Source organism: Rasamsonia byssochlamydoides (assembly GCF_041956645.1).
Source record: "Rasamsonia byssochlamydoides strain NRRL 3658 unplaced genomic scaffold VTN77scaffold_4, whole genome shotgun sequence".
NCBI classification, from domain to species: domain Eukaryota; kingdom Fungi; phylum Ascomycota; class Eurotiomycetes; order Eurotiales; family Trichocomaceae; genus Rasamsonia; species Rasamsonia byssochlamydoides.
Window position 1 is genome coordinate 110,597 of NW_027192387.1, and position 25,828 is coordinate 136,424.

Here is a 25,828-nt window from a genome sequence, read left to right on the forward strand (position 1 = left end):
GTGGGCCTCGCTAATCGTGGATAGCGGAAAATTTGCTCTGCCAAAGCTAATCGACATCGCCTGGCAAAGTGGCAGCCGAGGAGCAAATAAATAGATTAAAGTAATATATCTAGATTAATTGCTGTAGTTCCGATGAATCCGCCTCATCTTACCGGATCTTTGGAAGCTGGTCTGGCCGCGGTCGGAAGTTGGCATCGACGCTGAGAACTCTATATTATTGAATAGACAGACTCTGATGGCGTTAGCTGGAAGGGCCGATTGACGAGGAGGGGAATTGGAGAGCTTCCTATCCTGAGAAGATGCCTCCTGTTGGCGCTGCGTTGTGGCGCACTCTGCGCGCCCACCAGGTGTACGGAGCCAACACCAGCGTCGGCAAGACCATAGTGTCGACCGTGCTCTGCAAGGCCATTAACGAGGTTAACAAGAATCGAGTGGGCTTTTTAAAACCCGTGTCGACGGGGCCGATGGATGAAGCGGACGATAAGTTAGTGACCTGTGGAAGTTGGGTTCAAATGTTTGTAGAAGACGAGTTCTTTGTTAACGTAACGTGACTAGACACATCGAGCGCTTTGCCCCGGGAGTGCTGACCCAATGCCTGTTTCGCTTCGACGAGCCCGTGAGCCCGCACATCGCTGCGAAGCAGAAGGCGGTAAGCCAACCACTGAATTATTGCACATACGAGCATTACAATATAAACTGCATTTTAACTGACTGAGTGATAGATCCCCCAAGATGACGAGGTTCTGGGCGCAGTGCACAAGACTCTGTCCAGCTGGGCGGCCACCGGAGTGAACTACGCGTTGGTCGAAACCGCCGGCGGCGTGCACTCCCCCGGTCCCAATGGCAGGTCTCAGGCAGACCTGTATAGACCGTTGCGGTTGCCAGTCATCCTCGTGGCCGATTCTCGCCTGGGAGGAATTTCGTCCTCCGTCTCCGCGTTCGAATCGCTCCTGATCCGGGGATATGATGTGCACTCGGTTCTAGTCTTCCGGGACGACTACTACCGGAACCATGAATATCTACAGTCCTTCTTCCAGAAGCGAGATATTCCCTTGCTAGCATTCCCCCAGCCTCCGGAGAGACCCCCAGTGGAAGACGCGAGTTCACTGGCCAGGGACGAGGAGGCTATGTCTGCTTACTATGAAGACATTGCAAGGAGATCGGACGTCGAGGGTTTACTGGAAACTCTGTCGACAAAATACAAAAATCGAATCGAACAATTGGAGTCGATGGCAAGCCGTGCACACGAAGCCATCTGGTATCCGTTTACTCAGCATCAAGGCATGGAGGCCAAAGATATCACCGTGATCGAGTCTGCTCATGACGATTATTTCCAGACCTACCGAGCAGATAGTGGCAAGGACGCCAGTCTGCTACAGCCCACTTTTGATGGCTCCGCCTCGTGGTGGACCCAAGGGCTGGGCCATGGGAACCCGGATCTCTCCCTCACTGCCGCATATGCTGCTGGACGGTATGGCCATGTCATGTTCGCTGGAGCCGTCCACGAGCCGGCACTATCGTTGGCAGAACTCCTGATTTCCAGTCTGGGGAATCCCCGACTACGCAAAGTCTTCTACAGCGATAATGGCAGCACAGGGATGGAAGTGGCCGTCAAGATGGGTCTGCGGGCGGCTTGCTCGCGGTATGGATGGGACGCGAGCAAAGACGAGATCAAGATTCTGGGTCTGAAGGGCAGCTACCATGGCGATACTATCGGCGTGATGGATTGTTCTGAGCCGTCGACCTATAACAAGAAGGTGGAATGGTACCGAGGCCGGGGGTACTGGTTCGATTTCCCGCAGGTGAAAATGAGCCAGGGTGTCTGGCGGGTTGAGGTCCCAGAGGATCTCAAAGCCGATCTGGGCCCAGACCTGGAATTCCCATCGCTGGACGCTATCTTCGATCTGAAAGAGAGACAAGCGTCCGACGCTGCTAGACGTTATCGAGCATATATCAAAAATACCCTGCAAGACCTCGTTCTGAGCCAGGGCCACAAATTTGGTGCGCTCATCATGGAACCTGTCATCCTGGGCGCTGGAGGAATGCTATTTGCGTGAGTCCACGGAATGAGCATGTTGATCTACATTGAGTAGAGGCTAATGTTGAAATATAATACAGAGATCCTCTATTCCAGCAATCCCTGGCCCTGATAGTCCGGGAAAACCCACAGCTATTCGGCCACGCTTCTTTTGTTACTTCCTCGCCAGAGTCCTGGTCCGGCCTACCCATCATATGCGATGAGGTCTTTACAGGAATGTACCGACTTGGCCGACGCAGCTCTGCTTCTTTCCTCGGAATCGATGCCGACATCTCCGTGCACGCCAAGCTGCTGACGGGCGGTCTGGTCCCTCTCTGCACGACGCTGGCCAGCAACGAGATCTTCGAGGCGTTTTCGAGCCCGGAGAAGAGCGACGCCCTGCTCCACGGCCACAGCTACACCGCCCACGCGGTGGGATGCAAAGTCGCGGAAACGTCGCTGCTCACGATGATGGAGATGGAGAAGAACGGCTTCTGGGATGAATATCGGGCTGATTGGGGAGCCACTAGTAAGACTACTGCGAATGAAGGCCGGATCTGGAGCAGCTGGTCGCAGGATCTTGTCCGCGACCTGTCCTTTGCTCCGTCGGTGGAGGGCGTTTTCGCCATTGGCTCCGTTCTCAGCATTACCCTACGTGATCAGACGGGTGGAGGTACGTCTGCTTTATCCTGATATGAATACTAATGACTAACCAAACCTTTGTGTTATAGGCTACACCTCCACCGCAGCAAAGGGTCTGCAACAGAAACTGTCCGCAGGATTACCATCATTCAACGTCCACTCGCGCGTCCTCGGAAACGTCCTCTATCTCATGGCCAGCATGACGTCCCGGCCACAGTCGCTCCGGGAGATTGAGGGCGTGTTGCGGGCTGCTCTGGTTGAGCAGCCTTAGACAAACTGACAACAAAACGAAACACCATATATACATATATATATATACTACGCTTTATACACTGTCAATAGATCTTCGTGTATGTACTTTCAGCTTTTGTCCTTATCTTGAAGTGGATATATGGATATCGTACATAGTATAGTCCAAATAGAAGAGTGGATTAAAGATGAACATCAAGAGAAAAAAAATTAATTAGCTATTCTATATTCTCCCCGGTAGACAGTTCGAGGGTTCCAAATAACGACGTACAGTACATCGTACACCGGAAGCCATTCCATACCTCGGTACTCCGTACTCGGTACCTGAAGGTTAGTCACGGAGTACCTTGGGCGCTAAAAAAGGATGACTGCACGCTCCAAGTTTTTAACTAATTAGCGGGAGCGATCGCCGTGTAGCGTAAGCCTAAAGGAGGGGTTCCACGATGATGATTCTTCACTGAAATCTGTGATGAAGAATAAGAAGAATTTGGGAATCCAATTTGTAGATAGCTTTTGATAGTTCAGAGTGCACATGCACTGGACAGTAGTTCTGTGCTGTGCTCTTATTTTATTTTACTTTCTTGTTTGGCAACTCCTATATCGGCGGTACCTGAGAACCCTCGGAGATCCGGTCCGGATGACAGGAAAAGACCTCGGACAGACCCAGACTGGCAGACTTACGGGGTAGAGTCAGATCCAAAAGAAAAAAAAAAGGCAGAAGAAGCTTACTTACATTCGCCGTTTAACTAACCCCAAACGAGGCTTCATTACTCCCTCGTCTCGTTGGCCCCGCGGTTGGGGTCAACAAAAAAATGAGGATAATCCAGGTTGGTTCCGGGCTTTGATCAGCTCAAACCTGGTTGGACTTGGCTTGGGATCCCCACAGCCATTAAAATTAGGTATTTTTGACGATTACGCTGCACCGCCGACGGTGCCCATGCCCCCTCTTTGGCCAGTGACGAACGTCGTACCGCGGCCCGGGTTGTCCGTACTGCCTACAGCATGGATTATTGATTAACTGATGAACAATAATTGATTAGTGAGATTGACCACCTTCTGTATACACACTCTCACTCTTTCTTTCTTCAACGAATTGACCGACGAGACTCCTGCTGAGTGAGTCTCGTCTCGTCATCAACATGTCGCTACCAATCCCCCGCACCGTGGCCCGGTCTGTGCTGAGGAGGTCGTACGGCACTGTCCAGGCCACGACGACTGCGACAGGCGCACCGCCAGCGCCCTGGACATCCAAGATCCCGCAGGTGCTGCAAGAGGCGACGGCTGCTCAGGCGCCCCGGACGAACTGGACTCGAGAGGAGATTCAGCAGATCTATGAGACTCCGTTGAGTCAGTTGACACATGCGGCGGTATGACACTCGCAGCACACGAATTACTTCTATTTTGCTGGCACTGCGTTCACATACGCATCGTCAGGAATATGCATAGAAGAAGGAAGTTTTACTAAGAATTGATTTACAGGCCATCGTCCACCGCCGCTTCCATGACCCCGCCGCTATCCAGATGTGCACGTTGATGAACATCAAGACAGGCGGCTGCAGCGAAGACTGCTCGTACTGCGCCCAATCGTCTCGCTACAACACCGGCCTGAAGCCCACCAAGCTGAGTCCTGTCGAAGACGTCCTAAAGGCGGCTCGGATCGCCAAAGAGAACGGCAGCACGCGGTTCTGCATGGGGGCCGCATGGCGCGACATGCGCGGCCGCAAGACGAGCCTGCGCAACATCAAGGAGATGGTGGCCGGGGTGCGGGCCATGGGCATGGAGGTGTGCGTCACGCTGGGCATGATCGACAGCGACCAGGCCAAGGAGCTGAAGGAGGCGGGACTGACGGCCTACAACCACAACCTCGACACCTCGCGCGAATTCTACCCGTCCATCATCACGTCGCGCACCTACGACGAGCGACTGCAGACGCTGAGCCACGTCCGCGACGCCGGCATCAACGTCTGCTCCGGTGGCATTCTGGGGCTGGGAGAGGCGGATTCCGACCGCGTTGGGCTCCTCCACACCGTGGCGACGTTACCTTCGCATCCCGAATCGTTCCCCGTCAACGCCCTCGTCCCGATCAAGGGCACCCCGCTGGGTGACCGCAAGATGATCCCCTTCGACAAGCTGCTGCGGATGATTGCCACGGCACGGATCGTCCTCCCCGCGACCATCGTCCGACTGGCCGCCGGACGAATCAACTTGACGGAAGAGCAGCAAGTGGCGTGCTTTATGGCTGGTGCTAATGCTGTGTTTACCGGCGAGAAGATGCTGACAACGGACTGCAATGGGTGGGACCAGGACCACGAGATGTTTAAACGGTGGGGGTTCTATCCGATGAAGAGTTTTGAGAGGCCTGCTGCTGCGGCCGCAGGACAGGAGGCACCTCAGCTGCAGGCTGCGGGCGAGGAGACAGCTACGCAGGCAGCAGCAGCTAACTAAATGATGCGAAAATGAGAGACAGCGGCAGGAGGAAGCACTTCAATCAATGAACTGAGTACTGGTATACCATTACAGGATCTCATTTATGATACACATCCATCATGAAAAGCAGAGATACGAGATAGAAAAATACTATTTAGTGAACTTGGCTACTACCTTCAATTTTCCTCCTCCGATTTTTTTTTACCTGCTCTCTCCTAAACTTGGACCAAGTAAGAAGCTTCAAGCACGTAGATAGATATTAACATTCACAGCGGATATAACTCAGTATATTCCGACGTGAGTATCCTATATGCCATTTTCTTTTCTCCGGTCCCAGTTCGTGTAGTGCAAGATTCAATTCAATTCAATTCCATTAGAGGAGGGTACCTCTAAATATTATTATTGATGCTATATTCTCAATTGACTTGTTAGTAATGTCTCGTTTTCGCAAGAATTTAATTTATTCATCGTCCCAGTCTGTGTACTATATTCTGGGAGAGAACTAAGCTCCATGCAATACAATCCAGCACAACACAGTAATAGTATATTATCATCATCATTATTACATAGTGCTATTATTACATAGTGCATTACACATAAATTGCAAGATCAATACTATTTACCTAGATACTACAGTACCTAGGTACCTACTCAGAGTAGGTACTTACTTATGTATAAGTGCATAATTTAATACCAGGCCCCACACACTGTATCCAGAGTACAGAGTACATAATCCAACATCCATGTTCCAATTAGAATCTCACTAAAGGTGCTTAGTGCAACCAATCAACCTAAGAAGGAAAAAAGAAACGCGCTTTTTGATTGGTATTCCATTCAACAACAGGAAAAGAGATATACCGAGGATAAGACAAGAAATGCGGGGATGTGCAGCTAGGATTGAGGATCTGCCTAGGTACTTATCTAGTGAGGTAGGTAGGTATGGAGCTCGATCGGCGTTTGCCTTTATTTCACTTTGTTTTACTTTGCTTCATGTCTACGAGAACAGGACAAAGCACTCCATGGACGGAGATTCACGCACTCATTTACTCTCTCCATCACATATGAAGCTCGTCACTACCTAGACATAACATATGCAGGAAGATCCTTAGCTGAGATCAAATCTTTCTTTCCTTTTTCTCTTTTGCCTTTTTCTACTCTTTGATTCCTGGCAGTACCTACTTGCACCATGAGTTTAGGTAAGACGAGATGATGAACGCATTCCCAAATTCGAGATTGACTGGACTGACAGCATCTCTAGGAACTGCTGCAGCAATTGCAGGCGGAGCTGCAGCTGCAGCGGCCTACCTCGATGCCAAATTCCACCTGACCAAGGATCTCCTGCACCTGAGGAACGCGCGTCGGGCGACGAAGAAGTATGCTCAGGCTGGTACGTATCACCATTCTGAACTCCTAGCAAGTTGATAGACAGTATGTGCTAATTATTTATTCTAGAGAAGAACGGACGCATCAACCCCTGGTTCTACTTCGAGGACATCGCGCACACATACCTCGATACCACCTGCATCTGGTCGCGCGATCGATCCTATACCTACCGCGAGGCCTACGACCGCGCCTGTCAGTATGGCCACTACTTCCTCTCCCTGGGCGTCCAGCCCGGTCAGCTGGTCGCCTTCTACATGCAGAATAGCCCCGAGTTCCTCCTCGCCTGGTTGGGTCTGTGGAGCATTGGCTGTGCCCCCGCGGCCATCAACTACAATCTCGCTGGCGACGCGCTTGTCCACTGTCTGAAGATCAGCGGTGTGCAGTTCGTCCTGGCGGATGAAGACGCTGACTGTCGTGGGAGAATCGAGGCCAGTCGGTCGATCATTGAAGAGCAGCTGGGCATGAAGATCCTGCTGCTGGACTCTACCTTCCTGGACCATATCGCGTCGTTCCCTCCAACGCCCCCCGACGAGAAATACCGCCTCAACGTCCCCGGCGACCTCCCTGCCATGCTGATCTACACGTCCGGCACCACCGGCATGCCGAAAGGCTGCCCCTTCACCATGGCGCGGTTCTACCAGACGATCTTCATCCGCAGAGGATGCCCGCTCGACACCAATACCGCCATCACCAACAACGACCGCTGGTACAACTGCATGCCGCTGTACCACGGCACCGGGGGCATCCTGACCATGATATGCCTCGTCACCGGCGTCCCCATCGCTATCGGCCGCAGGTTCAGCGTGCGCAACTTCTGGCACGACATCCGCGATTCCAACTCCACCTGGTTCGTCTACGTCGGCGAGACGGTGCGATACCTGCTCAATGCGCCGCCCTCGCCGCAAGACCGCGACCACCGCGTCCGTGGCATCTACGGCAACGGCCTGCGGCCTGACGTGTGGGACAAGTTCCGCGAGCGGTTCGGCGTCCCTGAAGTGATGGAGTTTTTCAACAGCACAGAGGGCATGTTCGGCATGATCAACCACGACCGTGGCCCCTATCTCACGGGCGCCGTGGGCCACCATGGCCTGCTCCTCCGCACGCTCTTCCGCAACACCTACGTCCCCGTCGCCATCGACCCGGAGACAGGCGACATCCTGCGCGACCCGGCGACGGGGCTCGCTATCCGCGAGCCCTACGAGAAGGGAGGCGAGATCCTCGTCGCGGTGCCCAGCACGGACGCGTTCCAGGGCTACTGGCGCAATCCGCAGGCGACAGACAAGAAGTTCGTGCGCGACGTCTTCCGCCGGGGCGACCTGTTCTACCGCACGGGGGACGCGCTGCGTCGGACGGCCGACGGACGGTGGTTCTTCCTCGACCGGCTGGGCGATACTTTCCGGTGGAAGAGCGAGAATGTCTCCACGGCTGAGGTTGCAGAAGTGCTGGGTCGATTCCCTGGCATCGCTGAAGCGAACGTCTACGGCGTGAAGGTGCCCAACCATGAAGGCCGCGCCGGGTGCGCCGCGATCCAGCTCGCTGGTAGCAACACAGGTGAATTCGACTTCGCAGCCTTCACGCACTACGCCCGCTCGCACCTCCCGCGCTACGCCGTGCCCGTGTTTCTGCGCATAGTCCAATCCTCAAGCCACATCCACAACAACAAGCAGAACAAAGTCCCGCTGAGGGAGGAAGGCGTTGATCCCAGCAAGCGCGGCACCAAGGTCCCCGGTGGAGAGAAGGATCGATTGCTGTATTTGCCGCCCGGGAAGGATAGTGTCTATGTGGATTTTGGGGAGAGGGAGTGGGGGGAGATCGTTGCTGGGAGGGCTCGACTTTGAGATCAGCTGAGCTGAGTTGAGGTGAGTCGAGCTGGGTTGAGCTGGGTTGACCTGAGCTGAGATGAGCGGAGCGATGGGACGATGTCATACTGTATGTACATGTAATGTACACGACATGATACGTTACATATCTGATGCCCTCACGTCATAAGGGTCCTACCAAAATACATGTACCTAGATACCCGTCCATCGACGTATGTACAGTAATCACATTCAGAAGATCGATCTTGTAGAGGACTGTCTATCCGCTGGAAAAAGAAAAAGAAAAAGAAAAAGAAAAGGGATTCCCACTCAACAACAGCAATTCGTACCAGTGTCATGTGTTCGATCTCCACCAAACACAGCGACGAGGATTGCCGATGTATGGGTAGGAGACGAGACGACTCGCATATCAGGTTTTCGTATCGTATCAACGTGCGTCATCACTCATACGGCTGAAACCGGTTACTTCTTCTCCAGCAGCCCCAACAGGTTGATGCTCTTGGGCCGCTCGATCGGCAGACCCAAGGCGCGGTCCCAGATCAGCTGCACCAGTGGTCCCAGCGCACGGCTGACGCCGAAGGTGACCGTGTAGTAGAGAGGCTGCTGGAAGCCATAGTGATAGAACAACACGCCTGAGGCGGCGTCCACGTTCGGGTGCGGGTTCTTGGTCTAGAGTCACGTTAGCAGCCATCCTTAAATTCACGGAAGAAGTGTCCTACCTTGCCATGTTCAGTCAGCACACGTGGAGCAATCTCCGAGTTCTTCTTCACCAGCTGGAAGACCGGGTTGGCAAGAACATCTGGACGACTGGCGGCGAAGTCCATCAGAGCCTGGAAACGGGGATCAGGCTTGCGCAGGACTCCGTGTCCATAGCCCGGCACGACACGGCCCGAATTCAGCGTCTTCCAGAGGTAGTTTTCCACGTCCTGGTCGGTAAAGTTGGTGCCAATCTCCTCCTTCATCGCGAGGATCCAACGTAGCACTTCCTGCGCAGCAAGACCGTGCAGAGGTCCGGCCAGACCCAGCAGACCCGCGCTGTAGCTCAGGAACGGGTCGCTGAGTGCACTACCCACCAGATGCGTGGTATGGGCAGACACATTGCCACCCTCGTGGTCGCCATGCAGAGCGAGATACAGACGCAGCAGATCATGGAAGTCCTCGTTCTCCTTGCCACCTTTGCCCAGCAGCTCGGCAAAGTTATACGACCAATCCTGGTTAACATCCAGAGCCTGCCTGCCCACCGTGTCGACTTCATCAGGACGGAAGACAAGGGCCGCGACACGCGGGATCTTGGCCAGCAGAGAGATGGCGTCGTCAAACGTCGGCTCCCAGTAGTCGGCCTTGTTGAGACCCTTCTCATACGCCTTGGCGAAGACAGATTCCGTGTTGAGCGCGGCCACCGCCACCGACAGCTGCGTCATCGGATGCATGTGCTTGGGGAAAGACTTGATCAGGTCCAAGATGTGCTCGGGAAGATGCGACTTCTCGGCCAGTTCGCGGGAGAAGGCGCGCACTTGGGCAGTCGAGGGGACCTTTCCAGTGAGCAACAGCCAGAACATGGCCTCGGGCAGCATCTCGGTTCCCGACGGCCCCTTGGGGAGCTCCCTCTGGCAGTCCTTGATCGTCCTGCCGTGGAAACGAATTCCCTCATTGGCGTCCAGGACGGAGCCCTCCCAGACCATGCACTTGAGGCCACGCATTCCTCCGATGACATTGGAGATCTTCACGTCGCCAATGACCTCATCGCCACGCTCCTTGACCTGCTTGAAGAGCTCGCGCTTTTCGGGGATGACTTCTTTGAGGGCGGTCTTGAGGTCCGGCTCCGCGGTCGAGTACGCGCGGGCGTACACACGAGCATTGGCCTGAAGACGTCAATTGAGTGATCCAAGTACACTGATAAAGCCAGTGTACGTATACGAGAATATATAGAGCGACGTACCTGTGCCAGCTTCAAGACCCGGCGGGTCGCTCTCGCGGTCAACGCCATGCCGTTTGTCTGGGGAATTTGCGGGGTACTAAATCCGGGGCGGGTGGGAACAAGAGCTGCTGTGGAGCAAGAGCACGATGGGGTCTTTGCCTCGCAGTGAGCTGGAAGATGTGACTGTCCAGCAAGTAGTTATTCTGTGCGTGAAGATAACAAGAAGAAAAACAAGAAAAAGAAGTGATCAGCTTGCGTAGGTGTTGTGTTGAGGGCGAACCTACTGCAGGGCACATGTGCCCTAGGTAACTCAGCAGTGCATGTGGCCAATCACGCCCGTGACACTTGCCCAGCCGGCTGCCCGCGGGGAATCACCGCCAACCGAGGAAGCGACCGAGGAACAATCCTGCCAACATCGCCCTGCCGACCTGTCCGACCTACGCGACATCGGCCTTTACGGAGTGCCCCGTCCGAATTTCGCTGGATAGACTGTTACGGCTCTAGCTGCCGGACTGATTAATATACGGAGTACGGAATACTCCGTAGGTATTGTCCAGGCTCCTTTTGCTTTGTCTGGTCTGGCGCCCTCTTTCTTATCCCAGTCAAGCCTGTCACCTGGCAGCTTGATTTCAAGACGCAAACCTGTGGCCTAGGTAAGACTTGCCCGGATCAAAGGAGCTTCGTTTTAAACGTCCCAGGTACGAAGTCCGCGGGGCTGACTGGCTGGCACTGCCTAGGCCGTCTACCGTCTAACCGTTCCCAAGCTAACAATGCACATCCTCTACTGACGTCCAGAAGCTCAATATTAATCTGCATTTCTATTTCCGTTCTACCGATCCTCTATCATCGAGACTACTTCGTATTTTTCCCTATCATGATTCGATCGATCTCTCGTCGACTTCCTCGACGTCTTTCCCCTCCCCTCCCCCTCCGCCAGTCGACCGCCGTCCGCTCCTTCGTATGCGGCTATCCTCGGATGTCGTCCCCGCTGCCGCCGGTTGACCCCCCCGTGTCAACCTCGCTGCCATCAGACTCCTTTCAGCTGCTGTCGACACCAGACAAGGCCGGGGATGCGGAGGATGCGCTCTTCGAACAACAAGTCAAAGATGTCGAGGCCTGGTGGAAGACGCCTCGCTTCGAGGGCATCAAACGCCCGTATACCGCTGCCGACATTGTCAGCAAGCGTGGGTCGCTGCAGCAGTCGTATCCCAGCTCCATCATGGCACGGAAGCTTTTCAACTTGCTCAACGAGAGGGCAGCGGAAGGCAAACCCGTCCATACCAGTAAGCTCGCCATGAATTCAATTGTAGTCAGCAGAAAGTAACGTCAGTGAAAAGTGGGTGCAATCGACCCCGTACAGATGACCCAGCAAGCTCCCAATCAAGAAGTATTGTACGTCTCCGGATGGGCGTGTTCGTCTCTATTAACGACTACGAATGAAGTCTCCCCCGACTTCGGTGATTATCCATACAATACCGTGCCCAACCAGGTCCAAAGGCTGTTCAAGGCCCAGCAATTGCATGACCGTAAACACTGGGACGCAAGGCGCAAACTGAGCCCCGAGGAGCGCAAGTCGACCCCGTATATCGACTACCTGCGGCCCATCATTGCAGACGGAGACACGGGGTATGTGAACTTCCTACGACGTTTCAGGCTTTCGCTAATCTCTGGTCAGACACGGAGGGTTATCTGCCGTTATGAAGCTGGCCAAATTATTCGCTGAGAACGGCGCGGCTGCCGTGCATTTCGAAGATCAGCTCCATGGTGGAAAGAAATGTGGTCATCTGGCTGGCAAGGTCCTCGTCCCCGTCGGCGAGCATATCAACCGCCTGGTCGCGGCTCGTTTCCAATGGGACCTGATGGGAACTGAGAACCTTGTAATTGCGAGAACCGACTCCGAAAGCGGGAAGCTTCTCAGCAGCGCTATCGATGTTCGGGATCATGAGTTCATCCTGGGGGTCACGGAAGATGTCGAACCTCTGGCCGAGACTCTCCAGGCCATGGAGCGAGAAGGAGCCAGCGCCGCGGAGATCGATGCGTACGAAAGCAACTGGGTGAAAACCCACAAGCTGGTCACGTTTGATGAAGGTACCTTTTTTTTTCTGGGATGGTCGACCTTAGGATATGGCTGACACGACTTTGAAATATAGCTGTCGACCAACATCTGCAAGCCGAAGGAGCTTCGCAGGCTGTGCGCGACGCTTATCAAGCCAAGGTCAGGGAGAATCCTAACCTATCTCTCTCCCGTCGCCGTGCTCTAGCAAACGACTTTACCAAGAACCCTGTTGTCTGGTCGTGTGATGTTCCTCGTACTCGAGAGGGTTACTACCATTACCGTGCCGGCTTCCCGGCGGCGACCAAGAGGGCCAAGGAGTTTGCCCCTTACGCTGATCTCTTGTGGGTGGAGACGGGCGATCCTAATGTCGAGAAAGCTGCCAAACTGGCTCGCGAGGTGAGGGAGGTATATCCGGGAAAGAAGTTCGTCTACAATCTCAGCCCGTCCTTCAATTGGATGGCTCAGGGCTTTGATGAGGCGTCGCTGAAATCTTTTGTCTGGGATCTCGCAAAGCATGGGTGAGTTGGCTGTCGTTAACGACAAGTTTTACCGTCCGATACTGATATGATGCAGATTTGTTCTCCAACTGATTTCGCTGGCGGGTCTTCACTCCAATGCTACCATCACGACGGAACTCTCTCGTGCTTTCAAGGACGAGGGCATGCTCGCCTATGTGCGACTGATCCAGTCGCGCGAGAAGGAGCTGGGCGTTGACGTGTTGACGCATCAGAAATGGAGCGGGGCTCCGTACCTGGATGGCATTCTGGGCGCCATCCAGAGTGGAAGCAGCAGCAGCAAGAGCATGGGCGAGGGCAACACTGAAAAGGGTGAGTTTCCATGCTGTTCTTTCTCCTCCCGTTGCTTTAACTAAGATCTCTTCTTGTTGCAGGTTTCTAAATAGCTCGGACATGTCACCTTTCGTTCTCATCTAGCAGCTATCCTAGACGCAGCTGCATTTATCTTCTCCTTGGTACGTGTGAGGTTACGTATAGATGTACTGTACATATTTATCTTTAGAAGAGAAAAGTCTACAATGAAATCAGTCGCAGCACTGATGACAATGAGATAATGATATTCATGCTATCAAATTCCTCCTTATCTACACACTAAGCCTATCTAGGTAAATCACCCCTATCTGCGCCGTGGTTGGTGCCAGGGCGCACAGCCAACGGGAATGTCGGATTGGTCAGCGTGCATGTTTGCTGTGGCGCTTCCACGACTGTCCGCCCGCTAAGATAAAAGACTAAAAAAAAGTCGCATCTCATCAGCCCCGCGGCTGTTTATTATTATTTTTCATTCGAATCTCCCCTCTTCCCTTTCTTCCTCGTCCGGCTCCTTGTGGCTGACGAGTCTGGGGGAATCCTTCTTTCTAACTAATTTTGGTTTTATTTTGGACATTTGTTCTGTATATATTCTTCATATAGCGACGTCCTCTGTGTGGCGTTGTTAGGCCACCCTTTTTCTGTTTTGTTGCATCGCCGCCACACTTTCACGTCGATTCTGTAGAATCTGCGCTCGTTTGCTCTGAAGTCTTCTTGTCAATAGAATGCCTCACCCGGTATCCCCCTCAGAGACGCCAGCCATGTCGATCGCCGTATCCAAGACGCCGTCCGCGGTCCCTCCGACGAACGAGGAGGTCTCGTCCCTCCTCAACACGATTTTCACCGCTCAGACATCGCAGGAATCGCTGGATGCTTCATATGCCCTCACCAACCTCCTCATCCAGTCTGTTGGTGTCCGCGGTCTCCAGAGCTACAACTTGCTGCCCGAGATCAAGAAAGGCGCCGCCGACAAGAAGAGTGGAGCGAGACGAGAGAGTGCCATGCTCATCTTGGGTGCTCTGTTTGAGCGATTCCCCCGGGAGCACCCGCTGAGTGAGGTAGTCTTCTTGATCCAGGATGGCGGCGTTCTCAATCTCGCATTGGACGCGCTTGCCGATAAGGGTGCCGTGGTGCGAGACGCTGCCCAGTACGCGGTGGATGCGCTGTTTGCCTGTTTGAAGCCAGAGTCGCTGGTCAACGCCCTCCTTCCGGCAGTGCTAAGGTATTTAAGCAAAAGCACCTCCAAATGGCAGGGTGCAGTGGGTGCCTACTCTCTTATTGAGAAGATGGCCGACAAAGCGAAGATGGGAACAGGCACGAAGGAGGAAGAACGGGTGAAGGACCTGCTCCGCGAGGCCTTGGGCAAGACCCTCAAAGAAGTGATTCCGGTTGTTGAGTCGGGCATGCACGACCTGAAGAACGAGGTTGCCAAACAGGCAACCAAGGCGATGACCGCGCTGACCACGTTGATAACCAACGAGGATGTCATTCCGCGAATTCCTCTACTCATCAAGACGATGGAACAACCCTCTGCGGAGACGCTGCAAAAGGCGATCCTCGCATTGTCACAGACGACATTTGTTGCTGTTGTGACCTCGCCGGTCCTCGCCCTTCTCACCCCTCTCCTCGAGCGCTCACTCAACACTCCTACCACGTCGCAGGAGGTCCTTCGCCAGACGGTTGTTGTCGTCGAAAACCTCACCAAATTAGTCCATGATCCCACGGAAGCGCGAACCTTCCTGCCGAAGCTGAAGCCTGGTGTTCAGGCGGTGAAAGATCGCGCCTCGCTTCCCGAAGTCCGTGAACTCGCTACTCGAGCTCTCGATGTTATCAAGAAGGCGATGGGTGAGGACAACGGAAACGCGGCTAACGGCTCGGTTGCTCACACCACTCCTGAGGATGTGCTCAAGGTCCTGGAGTCCAAGGTTGCGGCTCACGGTGGCCTGGCGCAGCCAGAAGATGCTGCTTTCTTTGATCTCACCAAGACCTATATTGCGGAGATGGTCCGGGAAGATGTGAATGTCAGAATGCATGACCGCATTCCCGCATGCGTCGGACCGTATCTGCGCGGGTTGCTGAAGGACGACCAGCACGACGCCGTCGCCTCCGAGGTTCAATCGTACTTCATTGAGGAAGACCACCGCAAGTTCGGCCAACCGGTTCAGGAGGATGATGGAGAGGTCGAAATCGTGAATGCCGACTTCTCTCTCGCTTACGGAGGAATGCTGCTCTTGTCTCATACCAATCTCCGTCTTCTCAAAGGTCACCGCTACGGTCTGTGCGGTCGGAACGGTGCGGGCAAGTCGACGCTCATGCGCAGTATCGCCGAGGGTAAATTGGAGGGATTCCCCCCGAAAGAGGTCGTCAAGACCTGCTTTGTGGAGCACAACCAGGGTGAGAGTGCGGATCTCACCATCCTGGACTACTGTGCCACGGACCCAGAGCTTGCCAGCGTCAGCCGAGATGAGATCTCAGCGGTCCTCAGTGAATTCGGTTTCACTGCTGGTCCCGAGGGCAGACAGGAGCAGAAGGTTGGTTCACTGTCGGGTGGTTGGAAGATGAAGCTTGCCCTCGCCCGGGCTATGCTGATGAAGGCCGATGTCCTCCTCCTGGACGAACCGACCAACCATCTGGATGTGGCCAATGTCAAGTGGTTGCAGGAGTATCTGAAGAAGCACACGGAGATCACGAGTTTGATTGTCAGTCACGACTCCGGGTTTTTGGATGAGGTCTGCACCGACATTTATCACTACGAGAACAAGAAACTAGTCCACTACAAGGGCAATCTTGCAGAGTAAGTTATTTTCCTTTCATTATGGTAAAACACACACGAGACTAATTTTGCCCTTAGATTTGTCAAGGTCAAGCCTGAAGCGAAAACTTACTACACGCTGTCTGCTTCCAACGTGCAATTCAAGTTCCCGCCTCCTGGGATTTTGACCGGTGTTAAGTCCCAAACCCGGGCTATCCTCCGGATGACCAACGTGTCGTATACCTATCCCGGGGCCAAGAAACCATCTCTGGTCGATGCGTCCATCACGCTCTCCCTTTCTTCCCGAACCGCCATCATCGGTGGTAACGGTGCCGGAAAGTCGACCTTCATCAAGCTTCTGACCGGCGAGCTCATCCCCCAGAGCGGCAAGGTCGAGAAGCACCCTAATCTGCGTATTGGTTACATCAAACAACACGCTCTGGAACACGTCGAGATGCATCTGGAAAAGACACCCAATCAATACTTGCAGTGGCGATACGCCAACGGTGACGATCGCGAGGTGTATCTGAAGCAGACCCGCATTATGACGGATGAGGAACGCGCCCAAATGGAGAAACCGATCGATCTGGGCGACGGCAAGGGACCCCGTCGCATTGAAGCGCTCATGGGACGGCAGAAGTGGAAGAAGTCGTTCCAGTACGAGGTGAAATGGGTCGGACTGCTGCCGAAGCACAACACGATGGTCTCTCGCGAGACGCTGATCGAACTGGGATTTTCTAAGTTGGTCCAGGAGTTTGACGACCACGAAGCCTCTCGGGAAGGTTTAGGGTACCGCATTCTGGAACCCAAGGTGATCGCCAAGCACTTTGAAGACGTCGGGCTGGACCCCGAGATTGCCAACCACAACCCGATCTCCGGCTTGTCCGGCGGGCAGAAGGTGAAAGTGGTCCTGGCGGGCGCGATGTGGAACAACCCGCACCTGCTGGTTCTGGACGAGCCGACCAACTTCTTGGACCGTGACTCTCTGGGCGGGTTGGCGGTCGCCATCCGGGACTTCAAGGGCGGCGTGGTGATGATCTCGCACAACGAGGAGTTTGTCGGGGCTCTGTGCCCGGAGCAGATCCACATTGCGGACGGCCGGATCACGCACCGGACGAACACGGCCGTTCAGCTAGATCGCTTCGAGGACAGTCAGCCGGGTTCGCCTGCGCCGGCCAGCACGGTGGCCAGCTCCGCGGTGTCGAGCGCGGCTCCGTCGGCGGCCAACTCGGGGGCCGAGGACACGGGCGAGCTCAAGTTCAAGGCGAAGAAGAAGAAGAAGCTGACGCGGGCGCAGCTCAAGGAGCGCGAAGTGCGCCGACGCCTGCGCCACATTGAGTGGTTGAATTCGCCCAAGGGGACGCCTAGGCCGCCGGACACGGATGATGAGGAGGAGTAAGGAAACTTTTTTTGTCCTTTGGACAGTCATCTTTCTGTGTGGTTTACATATATCCGCATCGTTGAATCGTTGTATCGTTGTCATGAGGTCACGTTACGTCGCGTCCTGATGGATAGATAGATAGATCGACTTTTTGCATTGCTTTCTTTGCATGTCTGGATTTTTGATTGATAGACTGGACGGCGTTAGGTGACTTTTTTTCGATTTTGTCTGCATTTGGGCATATTAATTTGACTTGCTGATATCAGATTCAGCACTGTTATTATTCCCGATGATAGATGCGAATAGATTTCTTCTGTTCTGCTCTTGTTTATTCTCTTGGACAAATCATGTTCATACTTTAGTAGAGGGCTAGCACATATCTTACCTAGGGAATGGAATGCCTTTCTTGCATGGATAATGAGCTCGTTACCTAGTGAATTCATATCGCTAGATAGATACTTGCTGATAGTAAGTAACGCAGATCAAGTGGCCTACCTACCTACCTCACTAGGTTGAGTCTTGACCACTTGAGTAAGTTGGTGACGGGCTCCATCCTGTGTGAGCACTCTCCTGTTGCTTGCTCATTCAGTCACTCGGTTGCTCGCTCACTTTCTTGAGGAGCGCTGAAAATGGCCTCTTTTTGGCTCTTTGTGAGCCAGGCACCCATGTCATTGGAATGGTGGCCTTTCCTAAGCAGAATCAGACTTTCCTTTTTTTTTTTGCTTTCCTTGGTTTGCGTCGCAACAACACTTCAGCATTTGGAGATACTGTACAGTACTCTGGAGGTAGGTACTCTCATTGTGACTCATATAGGGTTAAGGAAGAAGAGATGTATGTATGTACATACGTAAATGTACGTACATGCTGCGGCTTGCTCCCAACTAATTGTGTGCATTGCAGTTCACCTACAAGTTTGACGATGATTCGTATGCTCCTAAAAAAAAGGACCAATATGATCTCTCATAATCACCAATACCAGAGCAACAAGCTCAAACAAAATCAACGAATGGATGGAATTCCTCCAGTAGGTGATCCCGAATTTCACCAGCAATTTTACCCAAGATTCACTAACCCTCGGCCAAGCGGAAGTCAAAGGACCAGAGGATGTGAGCCAGAGCCAAATGCAGTTCTGTATAGGCCAGGCCTTTTCCGATGCAACTCCGCGTTCCAATGGAGAATGGATTGAACGCCGCGTGCGCGAGATGAAGAACGTCTTCTGCCTGCGCTTTGTTGGTGGCTTCCTTGGGGAGCCACCGCTCGGGAAGGAAGGCAAAGGGCTGTGGATAATATGCTGGGTTGTGATGGATGCTGTAGATCCCAGTGCCGACCTCTACACCCTGGGGGATGTCCTTGCCATCGACCACAGCCCCTTCTTCTGCCTCTCGCCAGAGAGCACTCGCACCTGGAGGTGACAGCCGCATACTTTTATCGATGCATGCATGCATGCAGAAACGTGCACTGGTTCATCTGGGGTCCCATTCGGTTCTCATCAGCAGAGTGGAACATGCTTCGAACTTCTTCCGCGGTGCGGTGGTAGGCTTTGTTGTTGTGGGAGAGGTAGAAGAAACAGACCGCAAGCGCAGTAGATGTGGTATCAGTTCCTAGTTCAGAGGTCAGCTATCATGGCAGGTTACTTCGGTAATGAGGCAAATCAGCATACCAGCCACAATGAGGGTGGCTGTCTCTCCGCGCAGCTCTCTCATGCTCAAGGGCTGACCAGTTTCTGGGTCTTTAGCGTTGGTCAACATAGTGAAGACGCCCTTGCTGCTCTTGATCCCTTCTTGCAGCATCTCGTCGATAAAAGTAATAAATTGATCTCTTGCCTGAATCGCCTCTCCAAAGAGCACCTCGTCTCGGGGACAAAGCGATAGGTTGGATCTGTCAACGCGGACCATGGCACACCGAAGACGATGTTCGACATGACATCAAAGGTGAAATAGTCGCCTGCATTGCTCTTAGCCGGTGGTTATCAGAGCAAGAGCAATAGACGTACTCAACCGCGCCATATCCTTGCCAGAGGACCACGAGTGTGTATCAGCCTGTTCTCCCAGCCGCATACAGAGGTTCTGGATTTGCTCCAGGATGACGTCCTCGTGGGTTTTCAGCGCGACATCGGAAAACCCTTGGCTGATGATCCGTCTCTTCTTGCCGTGCGTTCTCTTGTCAATCACGGTCAAAGTATTGGGTGCTCGAAGCACCATCGCGGCCTACCTCGCCGACTTTTTGAATTTCTTCCCATGGGCATAGATATCTAAGCTTGGGAGAACTCAATATGGGATCACCCAGTGGAACGACATCTCGTACCTTTCAACCCATCCACGGTGTTAAACAGGAGTACATTTGATCCGTATCGGACGTAATTCCCTGGAGGGACGAGCATGGTTAAGCAAGAAAAATTTAAGGGGAAAGATCCTGACACACCGTACTTCTCGTGGCATCGCCACATATCCAGGTGCGGATCTCCTTTGCAGGCGTGGTACTCCGCGTAAAAGTTGGTAACCTTGGCCAGCCATGGTCCTTCATACTGTGCCAGTGGGTGAAGAGTAAGTCTGTCGATGCAGAGAACTAGGATCTAGCATCATAATCAGCACGAATTTGTCAATGGAATCGCAAACAATAGCATACGTAGAGCATTCCCAGGATGGAAGCGACGACAAGCCCTCGCAGCGCAGTTGACATGATGAGCGTTATGGTCGTCATCCTCCCAGTATTTAGTAACAGTTGAGTTTGTGATCGTTGCTTTCCTTTTGAGCGCGCAGTCGTTGAACAAGCTAATACCAAATTTATGGTTGATGAACTATTCTTAATAATGTTTTTCCTATCCTTGCTTTCTTGTCTAGGTTTTACATGAATTGTCATTTGCATTATCTTGTTTAGGGCTTGATGGTGAATCCATGTAAGGCTATCCAACCAGCGAGCTGCAAAGACCGAGTTACAGCCGCAGTGCAGCTGCCGCCATATCGAAGTATACAATCCACGCCGTGCCTGTCACCTGCCTGTCAGTGATAAATTGACCTGTAAGGCTCGGTGAAACATCCGACATATTGGCAGGTCCATTGAGAATGGCAAGGAAGGAACGACTTGTGACTTCCACAGGCAGACTCCCAATCTACAGAAACCGCAAACGCGTGTCGTGTGTTACACCCATTCTCCTCAATACCTTAATGCTGTTGCTGCAAGTTTCCGTGTTTAGACCTGTTGTGTAGCTCTCATTGCATTCATTCCACATGAATGTATGTGGAATCTCTATCGGTTTCTTTGTCCTGAACCAAAGCTCTTGCTATAAAAGACCGCTTGCAGACCGATCTTCTCTGTTCAGAACTGGCACAGTGCCCCTCAAACTACAAGATACCTGCCTTGGGAACATCGCTACTAGCCATGTCAGACAATCAGCAGACAAGTGTTCCAGAGGAACCCCTTGAAGAGGATACTGAAATGCGACAAGAAGGCCAGAAGGAATTAGAAGTGTCCCCGGACACATCTAACCCCTATCTGATGGGATGGAGGCTATATCTCACCACCGTGGGGTAAGTAGTGCTCCTCCCGATATGATGAAATCTGGCTATGCTGACAGTGGGCTTCAGCTTGTTGATCTGTCTATACCTCGTCAATATCGAAACAACCATTGTGAGTACCTCTCTGATCACCATCACCGACAACTTACATGGCTTCAATCGAACGAGTTGGATTGTCACTGGGTATTTGATTACTTATACCGGTACGGTGGATTTCTCCTGTCATAAAGCCCGCTTGTGTAACTAATAGAACAGGTTTCATCATCCTCTGGAGCAAACTGAGTGATATTATCGGTCGAAAGCCAGCAATTCTTGCAACCATAGCTATCTTCATCGCCTTCTCCTTAGGATGTGGACTATCTCAATCAATGAGCCAGTTGTTCGTCCAGCCAATCCCAAACCATTCTAATTTCACACCCCACAGCTCGCTGACGTCCAGCAGAATCATATGTCGCGCTTTCCAAGGAATTGGATCTGCCGGTGCCTACTCCATATCCATCTTGATTTTCTACGAAATGGTGCCGAAATCCAAGCTTCATCTCTATGGTGGCTTGGTATCCATGTCCGTTGCGTTGGGGTTTTCAACAGGCCCATTATTCGGAGGTTTGCTGGACGACCATTCGAATTGGCGATGGGTGTTCTACATCAAGTGCGCATATATCTCTATTTTCCCTTGAAAAAGGCTAACTCAAGTCAATCCAGTCTGCCCATCGGTGGCGTAGCGATATGCCTGTTGATGATTGCACTCCCGATGAGCTTCGGCAAGCAGCAGCATCATCGTCGGCTATCCAGGAGTCTCCAGCGGATTGACATTGTGGGCGCGGTTCTCCTGCTTACCGGCTCTCTTCCACTCGTAACTGCACTGAACGAAGTTAATGTTCAGTTTCGCTGGTCGGACAGCGCGACAATTGCCCTTCTGACGCTTTCTGCTATTGCTTGGATTGCATTTCTTGCGTGGGAATATTTCATCACTGATACGAAACGAAGGCAAGAGCCGATCTTTCCGACACACTTTCTAGTCCATCGAGCCTGGATGGGGATGCTCTTGTAAGTCTCCTCCTGATATTCGCATCCAGACTAACTGACTGCCAACAGAACCACATTCCTCGTGGGTGTGCCTTCGAATGTTGTCGTCGTGACCCTGCCTCAGCGATTCCAAGTGGTCACAGGGACCTCGGCTCTGGTCGCAGGAGTTCGTCTGCTTGCATTCTCCTCCGTATCTGCAGTAGCCGCGGGGATAGCCGGTATCGCTTCAAAGAAGGGCCAAATCCCATTTGTCTATTTTCTCATGCTGGGTTCCATCCTCCATACTGTTGGTGTTGCACTATTGTCGACTCTTCCTGAAAATAACCATTTCCCTGCGGCTGGCTACGGCTATGAGATACTTGCAGGGGCGGGAGTGGGCACGACATTCGGAATTCTTGTCCTTGCAACACCATTTGTTGTAGAGCCCAGAGACCTTGGTGAGTATCAAGTTTACAATCATTTGCCCCTGCCCTCTTTTTTTTTTTCAATTTCTAATGACTACATATATACTCTTCTACAGCCGTGGCAACGGGTGCTATTATCCAATTCCGCTTCCTGGGAGGAGCCATTGGCCTCTCAATCGCATCCAATGTCCTGAATGGCATGTTGAAAAGTCATCTCCGCGATGTCCTTTCTCCGGAACAGCTGCAGATGTTACTTCAGGACACAGCCATCATTCGGACCCTGAGCATCCAACAGCAACAGGCGATCCTGGCAGTCTTTGCGCAGAGCTATACTATCCAATTTCGAATCATGATTGGGTTTGCGGCTGCTCAGTTTCCTGCTGCTGCGTTGCTCTGGAGGCGAGGTACTCAGCTGACAGCAGTCGACAATTGACCGATAGGACCCTCTGGAACACTGGCTCTTTTGTGTGCTGCGCAACTGATGCCCAATCAGATCTGGCTGACGAGTGAAGATGTTGCGAGACAGTAGTGGCGTGTTGTGTTGTGTTTAGATGTGTCGATCCTGTATGTAGTATCTATTCTCATATACAGTCAATCGATCAAATCCCTATTAATCCTCGTTCTCCGGCAGGAAAGTCGATATACATGTATCTAACGTGGCACGATTAATTACGTCCTTACCAAAGCTTTGGCCCCGCTGGTCTGGGGAATAGCAAAAGCTCCCATTCTTTTTTTTCTTTTTTTCTTTCTTTCTTTTTTCAATTACAGCCGCACCAACTTTTCCTTACTCCATGGTAAATAGGTGCCCAACCCATGTGCAGTAGATGCTTCCCACGCTTCCAATCACCGGCCAGTATAAGCCGACGATCCCTGTCAAGGAATGCCCGGGCGCCTGATAACGTGATGACTTAATCATGCAGGATATTAGTTCACTGCGAAGACTCTCTTTACATTATTTGAGAGGCTCTTGCAGATCTAGTCAAAAAGAGGTGCCATGGCACCAACTTTCTTGGTGAATCTGACTGAACTAGATGTAGGCCGCCAACAGAGGCTCGTATTGAAGATCTTTTTTTCTGCTTACCGACAGCTGCGAGGCTGAATTTGAATGTTCCATATACAATACAAAAAGCCATGCCATGCGACAATCAAGTCAGTTCAGTTCAGCCTTCAGCCTCGTCGCCTCGCCTCTTCGGCGATATAACTGCCAACATGACAAGGGAACAGGCAGTGAAACTCGGACATCTTTCATGCCGTGGCGTGCCTCCCAGCCATCAAGAAGCATACCGTTTGTCCAGCTTCTGAGGATAGTTTGCTGTAAACCCTATCCTTGACAGAAAAAAAGGGCATTCTTTGTCTATCTTTCTGCCTATTCCACCATGGCGAGAGTTGCATGGCGATCGAAATCCTGCGGGACATGCCGACGAAGGAAGATCAAGGTGATTTTAATTTCATAAATCCTTTTATCCTTTTCTCACTCGAAAAATCCGTTTCAATCAACCTAACTAGGGTTTGATATCCAGTGTGATAAACAGCGTCCACATTGTCGAAATTGCAGCTTCGCTTCCTTGACCTGTGAGGGGTATTATGAAAGGGGCGCCCTCGTCCGTCTTCTGCCGTCGTCGTCGACGTCGTCGGGTAGTAGACAAGGTCGGACAGAAAAGGCGATGATGACGAGCACTAGCAAAATGGCCCTCCCTCCCATTGTGCCAGTCTCCCGTAAAGATGCCATCGTAGCCATGTTCCTCAACACCTTCATGCCACCCGGCTCCATCCAGCGTTCCTCAACGCGCCAGACAGTCTTCAACTGGTACGGAGATTTCCCCATTCGGGTTGGCCGCAGCCCCGTGTTCGATGAAGCGCTCTCCGCGTTCTGCCAGCTGTTCCTGGGACAGAAGTATAACAATCCCAACTGGATATGGGAAAGCCAGGTGCTGTATACTTCGGCGTCGGCGAAGATATCGCAGTGCCAGTCGTTGTTGCAAATGGGATCGTCGTCTGTGGAGGAAGAGTTGATTGGTGCGGCGATGGCTATGGCTTCATATGAGGTCGGTTTTTTCATTCTTTATTTTTTGATTCTTTCTTTTTCTCTCTCTCTTTTTTTTAAAAAAAAAAATAGGTCTCCAGAAAACTTCTTCATACTCACGATTCCTAGCTCTATGATCCTTCACATGGGCTATACGGCTGGATAGTCCAGGTGCAATTGGGAAGCGGACTGCTCGAGAAGCGAGGGCCGCCAACAGCAGAGAAGCCCTTGGACAGGAATCTCTACCGTCGCGTGCGACTTTTTACCGTGAGCAATTTTTTTTCTTCTTTTCGACGTTTGAGTACCAACTAATTAGATGTTAGATGACCGACTCCTTCCTGAGGAGGAAAAAGACATTTTTCAGTCTTCCAGCCTGGCAAGCCGCATCCCAGACAGGTGACAGCTACGATGAACTCCTGAACATCCTGTTCCACATCCCGACGATCCTGCAGTTGTGCGACGAAGTCGTCGAGAGTCATCGGGAGATCTTCTCCTCAGCTTTGGGAGACTTGTTGCACCAGTTCTATCAGACTGAAACTCAGCTCTTCGAATGGTATGCGAGGCTGCAACAAAACGAACCGGAGCCCCTTTACTGGGTGGACTCGACGCCGTTAAGCAGCCGGCCTCTGTCGGAAGAAGAAGATCCCACGCTGCTGGGTCTGTTCTCGGGCACGGTGCTCTTCTCGAATGAATACGTCTTTGAATTGGTCATACTGTACTGGTTCGGCAGTCTGATGTTGTATACGTCAATGGCTCAGGTGTACCAGAAGGTGCAGTTGCAGGTGCAGTTCGTAGGTATCGAAGGTCTGATGCAGCAAGCTGACCGCTCTGCTGCGATCCTCTCCTTCCTGTTGAGACGAGACATCGAATGCACCGCCAGCCACTTCGCCCGCCTCGCGTGTCAGACAGTGGCCTTTTGTCTCCAGCCCACGGCCGGCGCTCAGGGTTTCCAAATGATGCTGCCTACGTTATGGGCCGCGCAGGAATACTTCCGGCTCCGCTCCGCTGCCCATTGTTATTATTGGTGCCAGAGGGTCTTTGGGGTGATGGCGAAAAGGGGCTACGGGGTCGGGAATGTCGCCGCGAATATATATCACTTATCAGCAATGTGTGGATAGGGCGGACAGTAATTGGGGGTTGGGGTTTGAATGGTGATGAACGTTGTGAGTGTAATGAGAAGGGTTGAATATTTATATTTACCTTGCAGTTGGGATATCAACTTGTTGTATAATCTGCAACACAATATCGGAAGCCGACGTGAATAATGTTCGGTTACAGTCATTCTATATATACGTATGCATTAAGCAAAAAATAGTTTACCATATCTGCTTCAAAAGAATCTCATCTCATCCTGCTCCCGAGTACAGTACTGGCCCTTGATTCCAAATGCGACA

The 25,828-nt window shown here is 52.4% G+C and overlaps 9 protein-coding genes across 9 annotated transcripts; 7 read left to right on the forward strand and 2 right to left on the reverse strand.

The window, feature by feature from the left end:
• Positions 1-299: 299 nt before the first annotated feature.
• VTN77DRAFT_5390 (uncharacterized protein) lies at positions 300-2,930 on the forward strand (the record flags this gene model as incomplete). The annotated part of the gene is made up of 5 exons (XM_069421554.1): positions 300-484; positions 556-649; positions 723-2,053; positions 2,119-2,690; positions 2,749-2,930. 5 exons carry the CDS (start codon positions 300-302, stop codon positions 2,928-2,930), a joined length of 2,364 nt encoding a protein of 787 aa, XP_069281545.1.
• Positions 2,931-4,047: 1,117 nt separating this feature from the next.
• Positions 4,048-5,353, forward strand: VTN77DRAFT_5391 (uncharacterized protein; the record flags this gene model as incomplete). The annotated part of the gene is made up of 2 exons (XM_069421555.1): positions 4,048-4,275; positions 4,388-5,353. 2 exons carry the CDS (start codon positions 4,048-4,050, stop codon positions 5,351-5,353), a joined length of 1,194 nt encoding a protein of 397 aa, XP_069281546.1.
• A 1,168-nt stretch (positions 5,354-6,521) lies between these two features.
• Positions 6,522-8,556, forward strand: VTN77DRAFT_5392 (uncharacterized protein; the record flags this gene model as incomplete). The annotated part of the gene is made up of 3 exons (XM_069421556.1): positions 6,522-6,531; positions 6,594-6,722; positions 6,788-8,556. 3 exons carry the CDS (start codon positions 6,522-6,524, stop codon positions 8,554-8,556), a joined length of 1,908 nt encoding a protein of 635 aa, XP_069281547.1.
• Positions 8,557-9,000: 444 nt separating this feature from the next.
• VTN77DRAFT_5393 (uncharacterized protein) lies at positions 9,001-10,525 on the reverse strand (the record flags this gene model as incomplete). The annotated part of the gene is made up of 3 exons (XM_069421557.1): positions 9,001-9,207; positions 9,258-10,400; positions 10,478-10,525. The coding sequence occupies 3 exons, from the start codon at positions 10,523-10,525 to the stop codon at positions 9,001-9,003; spliced, it is 1,398 nt and encodes a 465-aa protein (XP_069281548.1).
• A 907-nt stretch (positions 10,526-11,432) lies between these two features.
• VTN77DRAFT_5394 (uncharacterized protein) lies at positions 11,433-13,409 on the forward strand (the record flags this gene model as incomplete). The annotated part of the gene is made up of 6 exons (XM_069421558.1): positions 11,433-11,739; positions 11,794-12,082; positions 12,132-12,544; positions 12,607-13,030; positions 13,086-13,339; positions 13,402-13,409. The coding sequence occupies 6 exons, from the start codon at positions 11,433-11,435 to the stop codon at positions 13,407-13,409; spliced, it is 1,695 nt and encodes a 564-aa protein (XP_069281549.1).
• A 649-nt stretch (positions 13,410-14,058) lies between these two features.
• Positions 14,059-17,484, forward strand: VTN77DRAFT_5395 (uncharacterized protein; the record flags this gene model as incomplete). Its single annotated transcript, XM_069421559.1, has 2 exons — positions 14,059-16,127; positions 16,185-17,484. The coding sequence occupies 2 exons, from the start codon at positions 14,059-14,061 to the stop codon at positions 17,482-17,484; spliced, it is 3,369 nt and encodes a 1,122-aa protein (XP_069281550.1).
• Positions 17,485-18,051: 567 nt separating this feature from the next.
• Positions 18,052-19,667, reverse strand: VTN77DRAFT_5396 (uncharacterized protein; the record flags this gene model as incomplete). Its single annotated transcript, XM_069421560.1, has 6 exons — positions 18,052-18,155; positions 18,539-18,861; positions 18,920-19,067; positions 19,127-19,318; positions 19,369-19,410; positions 19,460-19,667. The coding sequence occupies 6 exons, from the start codon at positions 19,665-19,667 to the stop codon at positions 18,052-18,054; spliced, it is 1,017 nt and encodes a 338-aa protein (XP_069281551.1).
• A 1,177-nt stretch (positions 19,668-20,844) lies between these two features.
• VTN77DRAFT_5397 (uncharacterized protein) lies at positions 20,845-22,844 on the forward strand (the record flags this gene model as incomplete). Its single annotated transcript, XM_069421561.1, has 7 exons — positions 20,845-20,993; positions 21,051-21,184; positions 21,237-21,360; positions 21,424-21,630; positions 21,684-22,028; positions 22,077-22,444; positions 22,528-22,844. The coding sequence occupies 7 exons, from the start codon at positions 20,845-20,847 to the stop codon at positions 22,842-22,844; spliced, it is 1,644 nt and encodes a 547-aa protein (XP_069281552.1).
• Positions 22,845-24,096: 1,252 nt separating this feature from the next.
• Positions 24,097-25,552, forward strand: VTN77DRAFT_5398 (uncharacterized protein; the record flags this gene model as incomplete). The annotated part of the gene is made up of 3 exons (XM_069421562.1): positions 24,097-24,456; positions 24,564-24,701; positions 24,758-25,552. 3 exons carry the CDS (start codon positions 24,097-24,099, stop codon positions 25,550-25,552), a joined length of 1,293 nt encoding a protein of 430 aa, XP_069281553.1.
• Between the last annotated feature and the right edge of the window lie 276 nt (positions 25,553-25,828).